The sequence below is a fragment of the Phalacrocorax aristotelis genome, chromosome 8 (assembly GCF_949628215.1).
Source record: "Phalacrocorax aristotelis chromosome 8, bGulAri2.1, whole genome shotgun sequence".
Taxonomy (NCBI): Eukaryota; Metazoa; Chordata; class Aves; order Suliformes; family Phalacrocoracidae; genus Phalacrocorax; species Phalacrocorax aristotelis.
In genome coordinates this window covers 44793545-44807857 of record NC_134283.1, presented here as the reverse complement: position 1 = coordinate 44807857, position 14313 = coordinate 44793545, and the positions used below count along the sequence as shown (strand labels likewise).

General features: G+C 45.6%; 3 protein-coding genes and 1 long non-coding RNA gene across 6 annotated transcripts in view; 2 read left to right on the top strand and 2 right to left on the bottom strand.

Annotated features, from left to right (window-relative positions):
* Positions 1-1240, top strand: part of AFF4 (ALF transcription elongation factor 4) — a 54280-nt gene extending 53040 nt beyond the window's left edge. Inside the window, exon 22 of the mRNA XM_075102989.1 lies at positions 774-1240. Coding sequence (XP_074959090.1) covers positions 774-793 — 20 coding nt within the window. The 3' untranslated portion in view covers positions 794-1240. The remainder of the gene's footprint in view (positions 1-773) is intronic.
* Positions 1241-1285: 45 nt separating this feature from the next.
* On the top strand, positions 1286-5713 carry LOC142061636 (uncharacterized). 2 transcript variants are annotated; one of them, XR_012662178.1, is made up of 3 exons: positions 1286-1443; positions 4700-4815; positions 5148-5713. It is a non-coding gene; the product is annotated as an uncharacterized LOC142061636 (long non-coding RNA). The 2 variants fall into 2 exon arrangements; XR_012662177.1 differs by having other exon boundaries at positions 4700-4844; positions 5148-5711.
* A 1920-nt stretch (positions 5714-7633) lies between these two features.
* On the bottom strand, positions 7634-8299 carry UQCRQ (ubiquinol-cytochrome c reductase complex III subunit VII). Its single transcript, XM_075102990.1, has 2 exons — positions 8072-8299; positions 7634-7852 (listed from the first exon to the last, which is right to left on the bottom strand). Exons 1-2 carry the CDS (start codon positions 8223-8225, stop codon positions 7758-7760), a joined length of 249 nt encoding a protein of 82 aa, XP_074959091.1. The 5' UTR covers positions 8226-8299; the 3' UTR covers positions 7634-7757.
* A 1808-nt stretch (positions 8300-10107) lies between these two features.
* Positions 10108-14243, bottom strand: GDF9 (growth differentiation factor 9). Of its 2 annotated transcripts, XM_075102982.1 has the most exons (3): positions 14192-14243; positions 13287-13497; positions 10108-11389 (listed from the first exon to the last, which is right to left on the bottom strand). In XM_075102982.1, the coding sequence occupies exons 2-3, from the start codon at positions 13417-13419 to the stop codon at positions 10443-10445; spliced, it is 1080 nt and encodes a 359-aa protein (XP_074959083.1). In that variant the 5' UTR covers positions 13420-13497; positions 14192-14243; the 3' UTR covers positions 10108-10442. The 2 variants fall into 2 exon arrangements, with proteins under 2 accessions (XP_074959083.1, XP_074959082.1); XM_075102981.1 differs by having other exon boundaries at positions 13287-14195.
* Positions 14244-14313: the final 70 nt, after the last annotated feature.

Below are 14313 nucleotides of genomic sequence, written 5' to 3'. Positions count from 1 at the left end.
TTGGGGCTCAAAATTAGGATTTCTAAGTCAGTATGTGCATTTCACGTAATAAAGCTGTTAATGGTGAGCAAAGTATTATATACTAACTAGATTTTTTCCACATCTGTATAGTATATTCTATGTATTTTGTGGTATTGAGATTATAGAAAGTTTAGTGTCTGAAACATGCGTTTAATGTGTATTTTTAAACAAATTTATGGCAATTAAAATATTTGGAGAAAAGGGTATCACATTTCAATTTGTAAAGATCTTTTTAACTACTGTGTCATTAAAATGCTTTGTACAATGCAAAACTGTAACTGGAGAAACTAAGTTTAATAAATATCAAATAGATTTTCTGTATTAAACTTCAAAAACCCTGTGCCTGTATCTGTTGCGTGGGCTTTCTCCCCCCGGGAATGCATTTTTAAGCAGAGTTTTCTTTTTTTTTTTTGATCCGAGCGCTCTGTGTCTAACAAAAGGAAAGGAGCATTCAGTATTCGTGTCCTAGGCGTGCTGATGCTTTTCCGCTCCAGCGTGGCTTTGTTTCTCTCAGCCCTCCGAGTTAACGCGTATCTGGTCAAAACAGGATTTTGATGAGTTTATTTTAATAACAGTAGATACTTCAGTGGCAAAAGTCAGTCTAGGACATTCATTTAAGAAGTGATTAAAAGTAAATAGTGATTAAAAGTGATTAAAAGTAAATACTTTTCCTTCCAGTTATCACTGGATATATTTAGGATATGGAAAATGCTATCAGTATTATCAGTTTGTTTGCTCCCTCTTTCTAACAGGCCTTTATCTGAAGTGCTGATAAGAGTTCAGCTGTTGAGACTGAAGCGAGGTGGAAGCATGCTCTACTTTGTGCACTTGCCAGGTTGAAGGATAAATGTCTAAAGTCCAGTTTGAAATAAGCACCCCTGCTTGAAACGCCTGAAGCGCGCTCACCGTACACTTTGCTCACCGGATACAAGGAGAACCAAGGTGGTTTGCTGGATATAAATTTTTAATTCACACCTTAAAAAAAAAAAAAAAAGTTACAAAAACCCAAACCGAACATGAGATGCAGAGTCCTTTTATTGAGCATGGCCAGAGTCGTCCTGAAGCGCGTGGTGCAGAGGTACAGCCGTGGTTAGGAGATGCTCTCAAGCTCTTGGAAGTCCTTTGATCAGTTCATACAACAGAAATGTTAAACATACGTATTGCTCAGTTCACTGTCCTCGCTCTTGAACGGTCAATAAATATTTCACAAGTAGAGCGGAGCGTTGCTGGCAGTAACAGTGATGGGTGTTCTTCATCGTGACAGGTCACTCCAAGGCTGTTCTAAGGAAACAGCGGTTCTTCCTGGAAAACAAACCATCGTCAGGCGCTGCCGGCTCGGACCGCCAGCTGCGCAGGGCTCGGCGTACGTCCTCCGCTAGATCTCAGCAGCGCTGCTCTCGCCCAGCTGTCACAGCAGCTCAGGTAGCCGTGCGCATCCCATTCACCTCTTTAACTCTATTCACTTCGTCCTGATTCATTTTAGGGTCTTTGCTTTGCACAGCAACTCCGAAACGCGTGTTACCCAGGGCTATACGCTCGGGCCGCGGTGTAGGGGTTACACACAATAGAAACCCCTTCCTGTGTCCTGCTGGAGCTGCTGTTACAGATCACCCGTGTTAATCAGTAGAGCCACGTGATGCATTTCAAATGCATGCAAAATAGCAGCCCGACTACCCATCCTGTTACATTTATGTACAGCAGAAAACAGATCTATTCTACCCTGTCTCTGCTGTCTGCTACGTGTACGGTACGTGCCGCCCAAAATCAGCTCTCGGTCACTAATTTTAACTAATTTTAGTAGTCATTTTAACTAATCAATTTAACTATATGCCGTTGGACAATTTGTTCCTGTCTAGGGCCCACGAGAACTAAATGGCTTTTGTTGTTTTAGTTGTCTTTTAAACTACGAGCTTGAGTAATCACCTTAAAGTGATTAATTTAGGTTAAGATACTGCTTTTAATTAATACTTGCTTTAAAGTGAACAGTATTGGCTTTAAGAAGGGTTAATTTTAAGGTGTCGAAGTGATTACCTAAAAGCTGCCTAGAATGCCATGTTCTTTTTGAAAAGACAGGTTATTTGGGGTTGCAACAAAAAGACTAAGGCTTGTAATCAAGGGCACTTGGACTCTGCTCTGTTTGCACTGCTTACAAAAGGGATCTAAATCCATTGCCCCATCCCCACTCCAGGTATCTTTATGCACAGAATTAACTCCATACCTCATTTGGGTGAGAATAAGTGAGAACTTCCTCTACAAAATATAACATTAAGTGTCGCCGAGCCTGAACGTGGGTGCGGGTTAGTTACCTGCAGAGCATTGTGATGCATTCGCTGTTATCCCTGCACGAGGCTCCGATGGGTCTCAGCGAGACTCCTCTCCAGAAGGGTGTCATCCGCCTCTGCCTCGTTAGCCAAGGCTGTCGGAGGGGCAAGGAAGCGCCGTGTGTCTGAAACAGAGTCGTCGTGCGACTGTCAGGAGCCGGCAGCAACTGAAGGCGCTTGGTCCCTCTGATGCTGAGGTCAACAGTCCTAAGTGAGGAACGTGAAACCTTTCCCATTTTCAGATCATAGCAGGCTCTGTCAAAGTATAGCTGCTCATATCCTAACCCCAGATAAGGAAGAAGTATAAAAATTAACTATATTCTTTAATCTTCTTGGGAGGGAAGGCAGAATTACTTGTGAAGTTATGTCTCAGGGTAACCCAGTATTCACTAGGCAGCTACTCTACTTTCTATGATACTGAATCCTCTGAGAGCGTTCTGCTGTCACCTCCAGCTCGTGCCAGTTATTCTTCATGCAAATCCTAACAGTTTTTATTAACTACCTGGCCGTTTGAATTAGCACTTGAAATAATTCTCTCTCTTTACCTGGCTGAGCAGCAGTGAGCAGAGCAAAAGGACCACCATCACCTTCCAACAGTGCATCTTCACAGGCTGAGCTGTCACTTCGACCGCAGGACCAGCTGTGGGGGGAGGAGGGAGGAAGAGCCCCAGGTAGAACTTCCCAGGCTTCGGCTAGATTTTTATAGACTTCATTCTCTTATCGTTGCATCAGCTGTCAGTCATTACGGGAACAAAGTTCATTTCGGAGCGAGAGGGAATTACTAAGTTAGCATCTGCTGAAGCGATCTGGTTCAAGGCCTGTCTGTCTGGCTAATGATTTACTCTCCTTCCACTTGTACTTTGTCTGGTCAGCTTCCCAGTTGTGCCAACTGTTCCCTTTTTTTAAAACCTACCTAACATGTTACCCCATGGTGCATTTGCAAGCAAACGGGTGGTTGGCCCAAAGTATTATGGTAAAGATCAAAAGCCATAACCTTATTTAGCTTCTGTGACAACCACAGTGTGTGCAGCTCTGAGTTTGCCAGCTGGGGGTAAGTATTATCTTATCAAGCTTATTTGGAGCAGAGTCGTGCTTTTGATTCTGCTTCTCATTCTTGGTAAGTGAAAGAATCATAAGTTACTTAGCCTTCCTTCCCAGGCACAGGCTACTCAAGAAGCAAATGTAACACTTTTTGGATGGGTTTTGGAATGTAAAAAGTATGTTACGCACAACAAATAACAGACCTCTTCTTCCGAGGATCCTGACGTGTATTTAAAGGCGACAACCCCATGACAGCTAATCCCAAAAGTAGAAGAGATTGCTGCAAGGGTTTTCTGGAGCCGAGTTGCTCCGTGCGGCAGGACTATGGTTTCTGTAGGTGAGCCGTCTCTGCTACAGCCTGGCTCTGAACCTTGCAGCGTAACTCGCCTTCTGAGCGGTGCCGGCAGCTCCCAGTGGTGTGGATGGGCAGGCGGCCATTGAGAGTGGTCCTCATTTTTAACATTGTGAAATAAGATTACAACAGCCTAGAGAACAGAATGTTTAAGAAGAGCTACCTAATCCTTCTCTCCTCTACAGTCCTCTGAGCTTACCGGCACCGGGACAAACGGGAGGAGCGTATGCCTAAGATTACCAGGCTGTAAATGGGCCTTGCTGGTACGCGCTCCCCCTCCTCCTCATCTGGGAGGGCCCGTGCATCTGGCTCCCACATCTGTCCCGCGTACGCCGTGTCTGTCACAGGCAGGAGATTTTTGAGATTGCAGAGTAACATGAAGAGAATACCAACTGATTCGTGCCAAGCAGGTGTCGGTTATGGAGCACGCTGTGGTTTGTGTTACTTCAAATAGGAAGATACCGTATAAAAGTGAACCGTGTTTTAGCTAAATTGTCAGTACAAATCCAGACATAACAGGGTACCGCTTTCTGTGATTGCTTAATTCGGAGGCGTAAGTACCAGCGTGGAAGGCAAGTTACTTAGATTAAGATAATGCCATGTTGTCAGGTTCCTGCCTGCACGTGATTACCCTTAGCCCGCACTTCACTGGGATTAAATAAAACCCCTTCCCAGCATATTGTCTGCAACCACTATTAGAAAATGAGTTCCTCCCCTAGGGTGGTTCTTACACTCTTTCCTCTGCCCTTTTTGTCTTGCTCCCCTGGGAGGAGGGATCGAAACCCTTCATGATTTCACCTTCCTGGGTCTTACAAAGGGAAGGCAACGGGACAGTAAATCACGGCACATTGAACAGCTGAATTTAGGACTTTCTTTTATATTTGGCTGTAAATTCTCAATGGTTTTTCCCACTAAGTCCTTTCTTTACATGCATCTGAGTTCTAATTTCTGCTGTTTCCACTAGGCACTAGCATAGAACAGAGAAAGGAGAGCAAGAGGCAGCAGCAGTAGTCTTGACTTTACCCGTGGAGCACAGGATTGGCAGTAAGAGCTCTCGCAACTCTGACAGCAGTGCCCTCTGTAAGTTGCTTCTCAGCTGTTTTGGCTAGGTAAGACTAGTACTTTGTGACGATGTGTCAGAATTGTTGTGTGTCCTCCTGGGTTATTAACGGCATCAGCATATCTCTTTCAGGCAGCAACCCATTTATTCTGTGCAACAAACTGGGGAAAAGAAAAAAAAACAAACCAATTGTTTCTGTGTATGTGAGTCCAGTGCACCAGTACACCGCCACAGCAAAGATGGGCTCATAACAGGAAAAAAAATAGCCGTTAAACGTTGCTACGTCTAACGTGTAGCAAAGGGGGTGAGAAATGAATCGGGTGACTGAGAAACTGTCTAATGCCCTTTTTAGATGTGGAAATCCCCACCGGCCGGACTGCCGCATGCCACGCGTCCCACAGGAGCCGTCCCCATGCGTGACGGGCTCCGCATCCGGCTCCCTGCCCAGCAGGCTGGGCCCCGCGGGCACCCCTGGCGAGCGCAGGGGCACCGGGCCTCGGCCGCCGGTGGAGCAGAGGGCAAGGAGCAGGCGCTGCCCTGGCTGCTGACACTGCAGCAGGGCCGAGCCACTGCCCGAGCCCTCGCTGGCGAGGTGAAGGTGCCGCGCTGTTTACAGTCGCCTCGCAGCTGGTTGGGCACAGTTCAGCCGTCTGCGAACAGGGGCAGAGACCTCCCGAGAGGGACCGAGGTGAGCTGCTCACCTTCAGCAGAGCTGCTGAGGCAAAACGTATTGAAAAGTAGGGATTTACTGAAGCTACCGACACAGAATTTCACACACGCTATCATTTAGGCTACCCCTCAGCTGCCGTGGGTGCTTTTGGAGGCTTAATATTAATTTCTTAATTCATCTCCTTAGTTCTGCTAAATTAGCAGAATACAAGTACAACTTTGGAATAAAGCCTGCCTCTGGACATCTTGACCAGCTCTCTGCTTGCTTAAGCTGCCTAGAAAATGCCAATGAACTGAAACGCAGGTTAAATTTAAGCACAGAGTACTTCTGGCACAACCTGCGCTACTGGGTGACTTGACTTGTATTACTCCTCTTTATCAGAGAGTCATAGAATGGTTCAGGTTGGAAGGGACCTTTAGAGGCCACCCAGTCCAACCCCCCTGCAGGGAGCAGGGACATCTCCAACCAGACCAGGTCACTCAGAGCCCCGTCCAGCCTGACCTGGGACGTTTCCAGGGATGGGGCATCGACCACCTCTCTGGGCAACCTGGGCCAGGGTTTCACCACCCTTATTGTAAAAAATTTCTTCCTCATATGCAGTCTAAATCTCCCCTCCTTTAGTTTAAAACCATCACCCCTTGTCCTGTCACAACAGGCCTTGTTAAAGAGGTCACCCCCATCCTTCCTACAGCCCCCCTTTAAGCACTGAAGGGCCACAATAAGGTCTCCCCGCAGCCTGCTCTTCTCCAGGCTGAACAACCCCAGCTCTCCCAGCCCGGCCTCGCAGCAGAGGGGCTCCAGCCCTCGGAGCATTTCTGTGGCCTCCTCTGGCCCCGCTCCAGGAGTTCCACATCCTTGTGCTGAGGGCCCAGAGCTGGCTGCAGTGCTGCAGGGGGGTCTCACTAGAGCGGAGCAAAGCAGCAGTTTATGCCAACCTCAGACTGTATTTGGAGTAAACACAAGAGCAGCAGGAACAGCCCCGAGACTGAGCTGAGGCTCATGTGCTTTTTAAACATATGTGAAGAACCCCAGAAGAATAAAACATTCAGCTATAAAAATTGAGTGAGAGACCAAGCGCCTTTGTCTTCCAGAGCCCAGCCCTGAGCACAGCAAGACCCTAAAACGGGATCATCCCTCCCACCCTGTGGGTAAGACAAACTCAGTACCCGCACCAGGAATGGCACTACAGGGAAGACACCCGTGTTGCTTTGTGCGGGGCGTGAGCTCGAGACAGCTGAAGACTGAAAGGGGAAAAAAAAGGTATAAAAGAACCAGCTGGGTGTTCCAGACTTCAAACAGTGAAGCTTGTCTATATGCTCAAAGCCTCAGGGTGAATTTCCTTCTCACATACTTCAGTAATTTTACTACCAGCATTTGTTTTTAAATCATCTTCAGGTATTGAACAGTCTTGTTTCTCCTGGTAGTTTCCAGGAAGCAGCTTCTAATCCAGCCTGTTAACACTGATCAGATAGATACCAGAATTGCAGTTAATTGTCCAATTAACAGTAGTTGATATAACTAGGTAATTAGAATCACAGGATCACAGAACAGCCCAAGTTGGAAGGGACCTCAAAAGATTGTCTGGTCCAGCCCTTTATGGGAAGGGAGCCCAGAGATGATCCGGCACCCTGCCTAGTCACACCTTGAAAACCTGCGGCGATGGGGGCTCCCCCCTCCCCAGGCGCATGTTCTTACAGCAAAAACTGCCTTTTTTACATCGAGGCAAAACCTCTCCAAGTGCAGCTCATGCCCATCACCCCTTGCCTTCTGCCAGGGCTCCTCGTGGAGGGAGAGCCTCTGCACAGGGGGTCAGGGTCCACGTCCAGTCCCAGCCACCAGCCAGCTCATGCAGTTTTGGTCAATACCAAATCAGGCAGCCTGTTTGTTTTTCACAGATATCAAGGCTAAAGGAAAAAGAAGTGGCCAGTGATGGAGAGGTGAAGGGAGCAAAGAGCTGTTATTTTGCATCACCTCCAGCTGCAGGCTGTACTGGTTATAGCAAGAAAGGTGTCAAAGAAACAGGAGTCAGAAAAAGCTGGAAATGCTCTAACATAAAAACTCCTGAGCATACAGACCTTTAGCCTGATTATCACCCTGAACAGAGCGAACAAGACAGACATTCGATGCTACTCGCCTTAAACATCTCAAGACACAGATTCCACACAAAGTCATGGGGCAAAGTTAAAGTTTATTAGACAGACCTTATCTCCCTTTTAATACGCTTCTAGTCATGTGAACATAGCGAGACAAAGTCGATAGTGCAGTCAGGTAACAATCTCCTCGTTAACTCGATTACTGGTCGTTCTCATAGTCGGCGGGGTTCTTCCTCTTCAGTCGCTCAAACTCTTGCATTCCCCAGGAGTAAACGAGATAGGCTACCACAAAGGCTGCAAAGGAAAGGGGACACTCACAAGTCGCGCTGAAATAAGGACAGCGCAGGGTGGCTTCCACCACCGGGTTTCTTTGACAAGAGACAGCGTTACACAAAGCCACCGTGACACAGGCGCCCGCCCCGGCCTCCCACATCCCCAGAACGACGGTTCTGAGGGGGAACGAGGGAACTCGCTCCCTCAGGCCGCCCCTGAGGTAATTCCCGCCGTACTCACGGGGCGCCACCTTGAAGACCTGGGAACTGAAGCGCCGCCAGACGTTGGGCAGCCCCTGCGAGACGACGTTGGGGAAGGCGCGCTGCTCGAAGGGCGAAAGGCTGTAGGTGATGACATGGCGGACCCGGGCCAGGTTACCGAATTGAACGCCCATGGCGGCCACCGGTCACCTTCCCCACCAGGGCTGCAGCCGCCGTACGCCCCGGAAGCGGAAGCGGCATCTCAGCTGCCGCTTCCGCTTCCGGGGCGGACGGCGGACGTTCCCTCAGAGCGCTCCTTCCCCCCGCCGCCGCCGTTTGTCCCCGCTCACTATAAAACCACAGTTTACACACCACAATTGCAATAATTTAATCCCGGTGAAACTCCCCCTGAGTGGGAGCGTTTCAAAGACGAGGCACTACATGCTCGTTTAGGATGGGGTGCGCTCTTAAAAAATCCTTTCGTTAATACCAAAGACGAGCTTATCCTCAGAGAAACGGCCGCCTTTCTGTGGCCGTGATGGTTTCCTACCGCTACAGCAAGCAGGCTTGAGTATTAGAATTATTATCAGCGTAAGTATCGCTGCGGGCTGAAGAAGATGTAGCGACATAAATCCACCCTGGAGAATGTGATCTTTAAACTTTTAATCCTTTACTGAGGTTACACGTTTCTGAAGCTGCTTGTAGCTGACCCAAAACTGCAGTTTCTTCAGCTTGACTTAAGCACTAGATCTTAATAAAGCCTTTCTATTTGTGCCAGAAATTAAGTAACTAATTAATAATTTATTTTCCTCCTTGGCAGCTCGCTGAAGCTGTATTCCCACTGTTTGGAAGGGATTGGCGGGAGTGACACAGCATTAGGTAATTGGAATTAAACCAATCAGATGTAGTGGTGATCACAGGCTGGGAGCATATTGCTCAACATCAAGATACTTGCCTTGAGCTTTTGGTATTTATTTCAAACATACCTTCAGTTAGAGCCAAAATGAGTGCAATTTTTAGTTCAATGGTTCCAGTCTTTGGTTGGGGATTTCATTTTGACAGTCCTTTCCCTGCCAGGCTGCACTCAGAGCCCCAGGCCAAGCCCTGTGGAATTGCACAGGTCAGGATCTAAGGTTAAGGTTTGCTTAGGTGGCTTCTTGTAGAAAGTTGAGGTATTTATGTATCAGTGCATTAGCAAGTCAGCATTTAAACACTATTTGTAATGAGATTTAAAGACCCTGGTGCTCTACATCCTTTAAAATTTTAATTAAAAAAAGAAATCCCTACCAAAGCTGGGGCTTTTTGCACGTGTGTGTGTGAGCCCCATCTAAAGCCCTCTAGCTTAGGTCCCCAGCCTGAAACCAGCATTTTTTGACAAAATTCTTAAAACTAGTCTAGGAGAAAATATATCAATTATAGTAAAATATTGGTCTGAAAGCATATAGAAATAAGGCGCTGTTACCTACAATTTCATTGTGAGAGTAACCAAGGCTGTAGCTCCACCTTTTCAGACTACTAAAGCAATTTAACAGCATTTAAATTCAGTTAATAGGCTTCTCAAAGCCCCCCCCCCCCTTTTTTTTTTTTAAAAGCTGACAGCATTGAGCATGTCTCCATCCTTCAGATGCAAGTGGCAGCGTAGTTCCACAGGTAGAATCCAGAGCCCTCACCCCATGAGCAGTGTGTGATTCGTTCTTGAACTGGATCAAGCGTGTCCGTTTTCACCAGCTCGGCAATAAGCTGGTGCTGCATCTTACACAAATAGTTCAGTGACTTACATTTGCACATTACCCCACAGCTGTCCTGAAATCCTTACCACCCATGGCCAAGAAAGCCCAAAGAGCATGAGAGAAGAAAAGCAAGAAACAACAGTATAACTTCTTACATGAGGAAGTTACATGTAACTTTCCTACGGTGAGGAGGAGTTGTCGTCTTGCCTGGGGGAACTGGAAATGTGGTAGGGAAAAAGAATGAAAAGCTGAGGCAGTAATCTCTTTCCCCTCTTTAGAGGCTGGAGATGTCACACAAAAGATTTCTTTATCTAGAGGAAAACTAGCAGGCACCGAATGCAAGTGGTATGCGTGATGGGCATTTATTTCTTTTTTTTTAAATGTATAACAAAACAGCTTAAAATAGACATCTGTAGTTGAAACCTTTTCCACATTTTTAAATGCAACATTATTCCAATAAAAAGATACTATTTACATTTCATTTCACATTCTAGAAAGGCTGAGTGGTTACAAAAATAAGTGCTATGATGTAAACACCTTCTACTAACTGCATGCTAAACCCTAACCAGTTCTTTAGAGCTATCAGAGTTACACAAATGCTGTTCAGTTGATTAAAGCTCCAGGGACTTTGAGAACACAAAAATACCCAAACCCGGAGTAAAACCGATCAGGGTTCACCCACTATCGACAAGTGCACCTGGTAGCTATCATGTCTTCGTACTCCTTGTAGACGATGGAGCCATCGGGCTCTATGGTCAGGACGCTCAGTGGGCTGTATTCGGCAGGAACACAGGAGGGCCTTGGGACGGTTGAGTCCAGCTTCTCGTATATTATGTTCTGTACCATGGTGTGTACGGGAGAGCCGTAACGGTGCCCGACCACCCTTGGGCACTCGCCTTTGCAATACTGCGGGCTGTACCGGTGTGGTGCGATTATCCATTTGTCCCATTTTAGTTGGCTAAAACTTAGGCGGAAGTTGTGAAGCTCACACTCGTTTTGAGGGAACAGAAATTGTTTGAAATATTCACTCAAATTATAGGGTGGAGCCACTGGCACTTCTTTCAGATTCTCCTCTCTTCGCTGTCGAGAGGCCCTTTTACCCTGTGAATCCTTTTCTTTGTCACCTGCAGGATCAACATGCAGGCTGTTCCTTCGCCTGGGCCGCACTGGGTTTTTCCTTCTGTATCTAAGCGAGTTCCACCTGTGATAAGCTTGCTCACTGGTATCATTCAGGTAAAGAAGAAGAGAAGGGGGAACCAGTGCCACGTTAACAGGATTTTCCAGTTTAGTGTTCTGTTGTGGATCACCCATCAGACAAGTGAAGTTCACAGCCATATGAATGTTCCTCCTCTTAGTAGCAATTAGAGGCTGGAGAAAAGAAGTCACATCAATCTCAACCCACTTGCGTTTTCTAACTTCGAAGTGCAGGCTAAAAGCTATAGAGTGTGAAATGCTGGGACACACTTGGCCAGAAAAATCATGCTCCTTGATAGATAAATGGCACGTGCATTTAATGGAGGAAGAAATGGGAACCGATGTGTCAAAGGAATAGAGCAAGACCGACTTGAGTAAGTGCTCTAGAGCAGTGACACGATCCAGGTTGAAGAGTAAATCCACCGAGTGAATGTCTGAGAAGGGAAACAAAATCTTCTAGAGTTAGTGCATCTCGGTCCCCCCCCGCCCCGACATAAATACTGTCACATAGCAGATGAGCAGAAATAATTCAGTGGCAGAAGAAACCAGTTGAGATGCCCTGCCTTACTTCTGTTACACGGAATTTCTGCTCTGGTCAGGGGCATAGGATTTAAAAGTTAAGATATGACAAAAAACCTAAGAAAACCCACAATTTTAAGAGGTATTAGGATTCATTTAATTAAAAACCCAGTACAGGAGGAAGTTAGCAGTTTTCTTCAGTGTTGAAACAGGAACTACACACTGCAGATTACCCAAGCCATGAAATGAAATAGCTAAAGTTTTAAAGTGAATGCTTTCAGAGCTTTTTAGCATTAACACTAGTTAACACTCACATATTTTCTCCTATTTAAGTCTCTTGACCAGCAGCTGCCAGCGAGTCTGAGCAACAGCAAGACAGAAATTTATTTATTAGCACTACTTAAAGAAAATTATCACTCTTTCATGAGTGTCTCTTTGCTTTTCTTTTAGGCAGAAGAACCAGGGCTTCCAAGTTATTCTGAACACACCTCTCTGTCTCGTTCACCCCTATGGTAAGATACGCTACTCTTACCTTTTCCCCGATGTTAAGAATGCTTCTGGCATTCTTTGAATTTGCTCCAATTTCCATCTTATTTTGAGATTGGCGAACCCATTTCCTGGCCTGTTTTCCAGATGTCATCAAAGCATATGTTTAATATATTGGGGTTTTTACTACTCGCCACTGAATTTTTTCTGTAAATTAGCAATTGTTCATTTTTGACCATACAAATGCAGTAAGTGATCCCTTTAAGCTTACATAGGCCATATAATCAGAAATCAGATGAGGGCTCTGTAGACCGTGATAAACTTTTATTTCCTGTATTAATGAATTTTTCTACAATCATGAATTTGAATAGCCTCAATAATTGTAGGAAGTTGGTTCAGATTCAGGCTGCTACTTTAATTATTACTATATTTAATATATATATAATCATGAGATTAACCCCTAATTGTGAGTATATTTCCGAGCTGGTAGATTATACTATGCCAGGAAATTTTATTCATAAACTTTTTTAAAATTTGGTTTTTCCACAGTGAATAATTCTTAACTGAGCCTCAAAGTGCTGTTATTGTGCACAAGTGCAATGTTTGCGTTTAAGGGTATCTCTCTTTCTAAGTGAAAAGATCCAAGTCAGGAGAGCTCCGGTGGCTTGTCAGCAGCCACGTAAGTAGAACTAAAGGCAAGGATTTCTAGCTGCTCTTGCTGCGAGCAGACCACATTCAAGAAAACCGTGAAAGCATGGTAAGTTACAAGTGCCCAGCCATCCTTGTGCTTCAGTCCTGAGCCTGATTTACAAGTAGTTTTACTCTTCCCTTCAGGACATTCACATATTTGGGTTGTAGCAAATGTGGAAGATAAGGAGAAAAGTCACCTTGCCATGGGATTCTGGGCATTTGTTACAGGTCTCGTTACAGCACTGTGTTTTTGGGGCCTTGAAAAAAAAAGCAGAACCAAGATGGGCAGTAGAAAGAAACGTCTTGCCCATTACACCTAACCACTTTTTCCACTTTTCTTACTTTACTTAGAACCTATAATAGAGTTTTCTCTGACTCATAATGAGTCAGCCTGAAGCATCAGTATCATCTTGAACACAGCACTATTTGTGTGGCAGTTCCCAAACTGGGGGGAAATCTGCCTAATGCCATTCAAGGAGAAGTAGGTTATGAAAAACTCCTACACTTCAAGAGAAGAGCCATCAGGATTAGAATAGCAACATTCTAAAGAAATTCTAAAGAAATTAAGTATTTTTATATTACGCTGCAAGCACAGAACACATGGACGCTTTGCAACTCAGGTCACCACACACCTACCTTTCATTAGGTCCCTGTGGCGGTGCTTGCATTCGGAACACGGAGTGAATAGTCGCACAGTGTTATAGAGGTGGCTCTTGGTAGCCTTTGGGATTCCCTCCTTGGTAGCAGACATCTTATAGAGCCTTTTCATGTACCGAAGGGCTCTGGAGTCTGGTTGTAGCCTGGGGGCCTCACTTTCCCAGCTCTGAGGTCCCCTGTCAGACAGCACCTTGAGAAGGGGTGGCAAGAGGGCATATCCACGTCTCATACCCTTTGGCAGCCATAACAGTGGATTTAGCTCACCAGTGTTGTCCTCAGGAGCTACCAATAACCCAGAGGTCTTGTCAGAGACTATGCGACCCCTGGAGTGGGGGGAACACTGGATACTAGATGAAAGCCAATGAAGACAGCAATAGAAACACACACAAATTCTCCAAGTACTCTCCATAGTCTTTAGGGTTGCAGCCAAAAAAACACCTCCCCTAAAATACTCAAGCAGGAAAAAAAAAAGAGTCCTGGAGCTCGATCCCTTATATATGTTGCAGCTGTGGAATGGGAGGGAGGTTTCTTTCTGATTAGAAAGCGAGGAGAAAGATCTGCAGCTGGCTGCTGAAACCACATGCTTGTTTGCATTTAGGCTACAGCCTTCGCCAATGGAAGCATATTATAAACAAAATCCTTATTCTGAGAGTTAACCTTTTTCACATGGTGAATTACAAAACAAGAGTGAGTGCCAGCCTCCAGAGGGAGCTGGGGAGACAAGTTAGTATTGATTAGTCTAAATCCATTTTTATTTGCAGAAGTGTGTATAAAGCTGAATATTATTGCTCTTAGCAATAATAAGCTAACAAGAAAGAAGCTGTTTTTCATTTTCTGTTCACCTGTTTCTCACATTTCACTTCTCTATAGACAGTAACACCCACCTGAGAGCGAGGTGACTGTGATTATAGTACCATCAGTTTTGTGTTCGTTCCAGCACACAGCACGTATTGACCTCCAGCTTGAGGTAAGGCATCCAAAGAGCATCGTGCTTTTCCAGTCAGTG

Excerpts from the sequence above, each read along its gene's own strand:
- UQCRQ (XM_075102990.1), bottom strand. The coding sequence starts at position 8,225 with ATGGGCGTTCAATTCGGTAACCTGGCCCGGGTCCGCCATGTCATCACC. Across the intron at positions 7,853-8,071 it reads GGTCTTCAAGGTGGCGCCCC|CCTTTGTGGTAGCCTATCTC; the intron begins GTGAGTACGGCG and ends TTTCCTTTGCAG.
- GDF9 (XM_075102981.1), bottom strand. The coding sequence starts at position 13,716 with ATGGAGAGTACTTGGAGAATTTGTGTGTGTTTCTATTGCTGTCTTCAT. Across the intron at positions 11,390-13,286 it reads CCACAGGGACCTAATGAAAG|ACATTCACTCGGTGGATTTA; the intron begins GTAGGTGTGTGG and ends TTCCCTTCTCAG.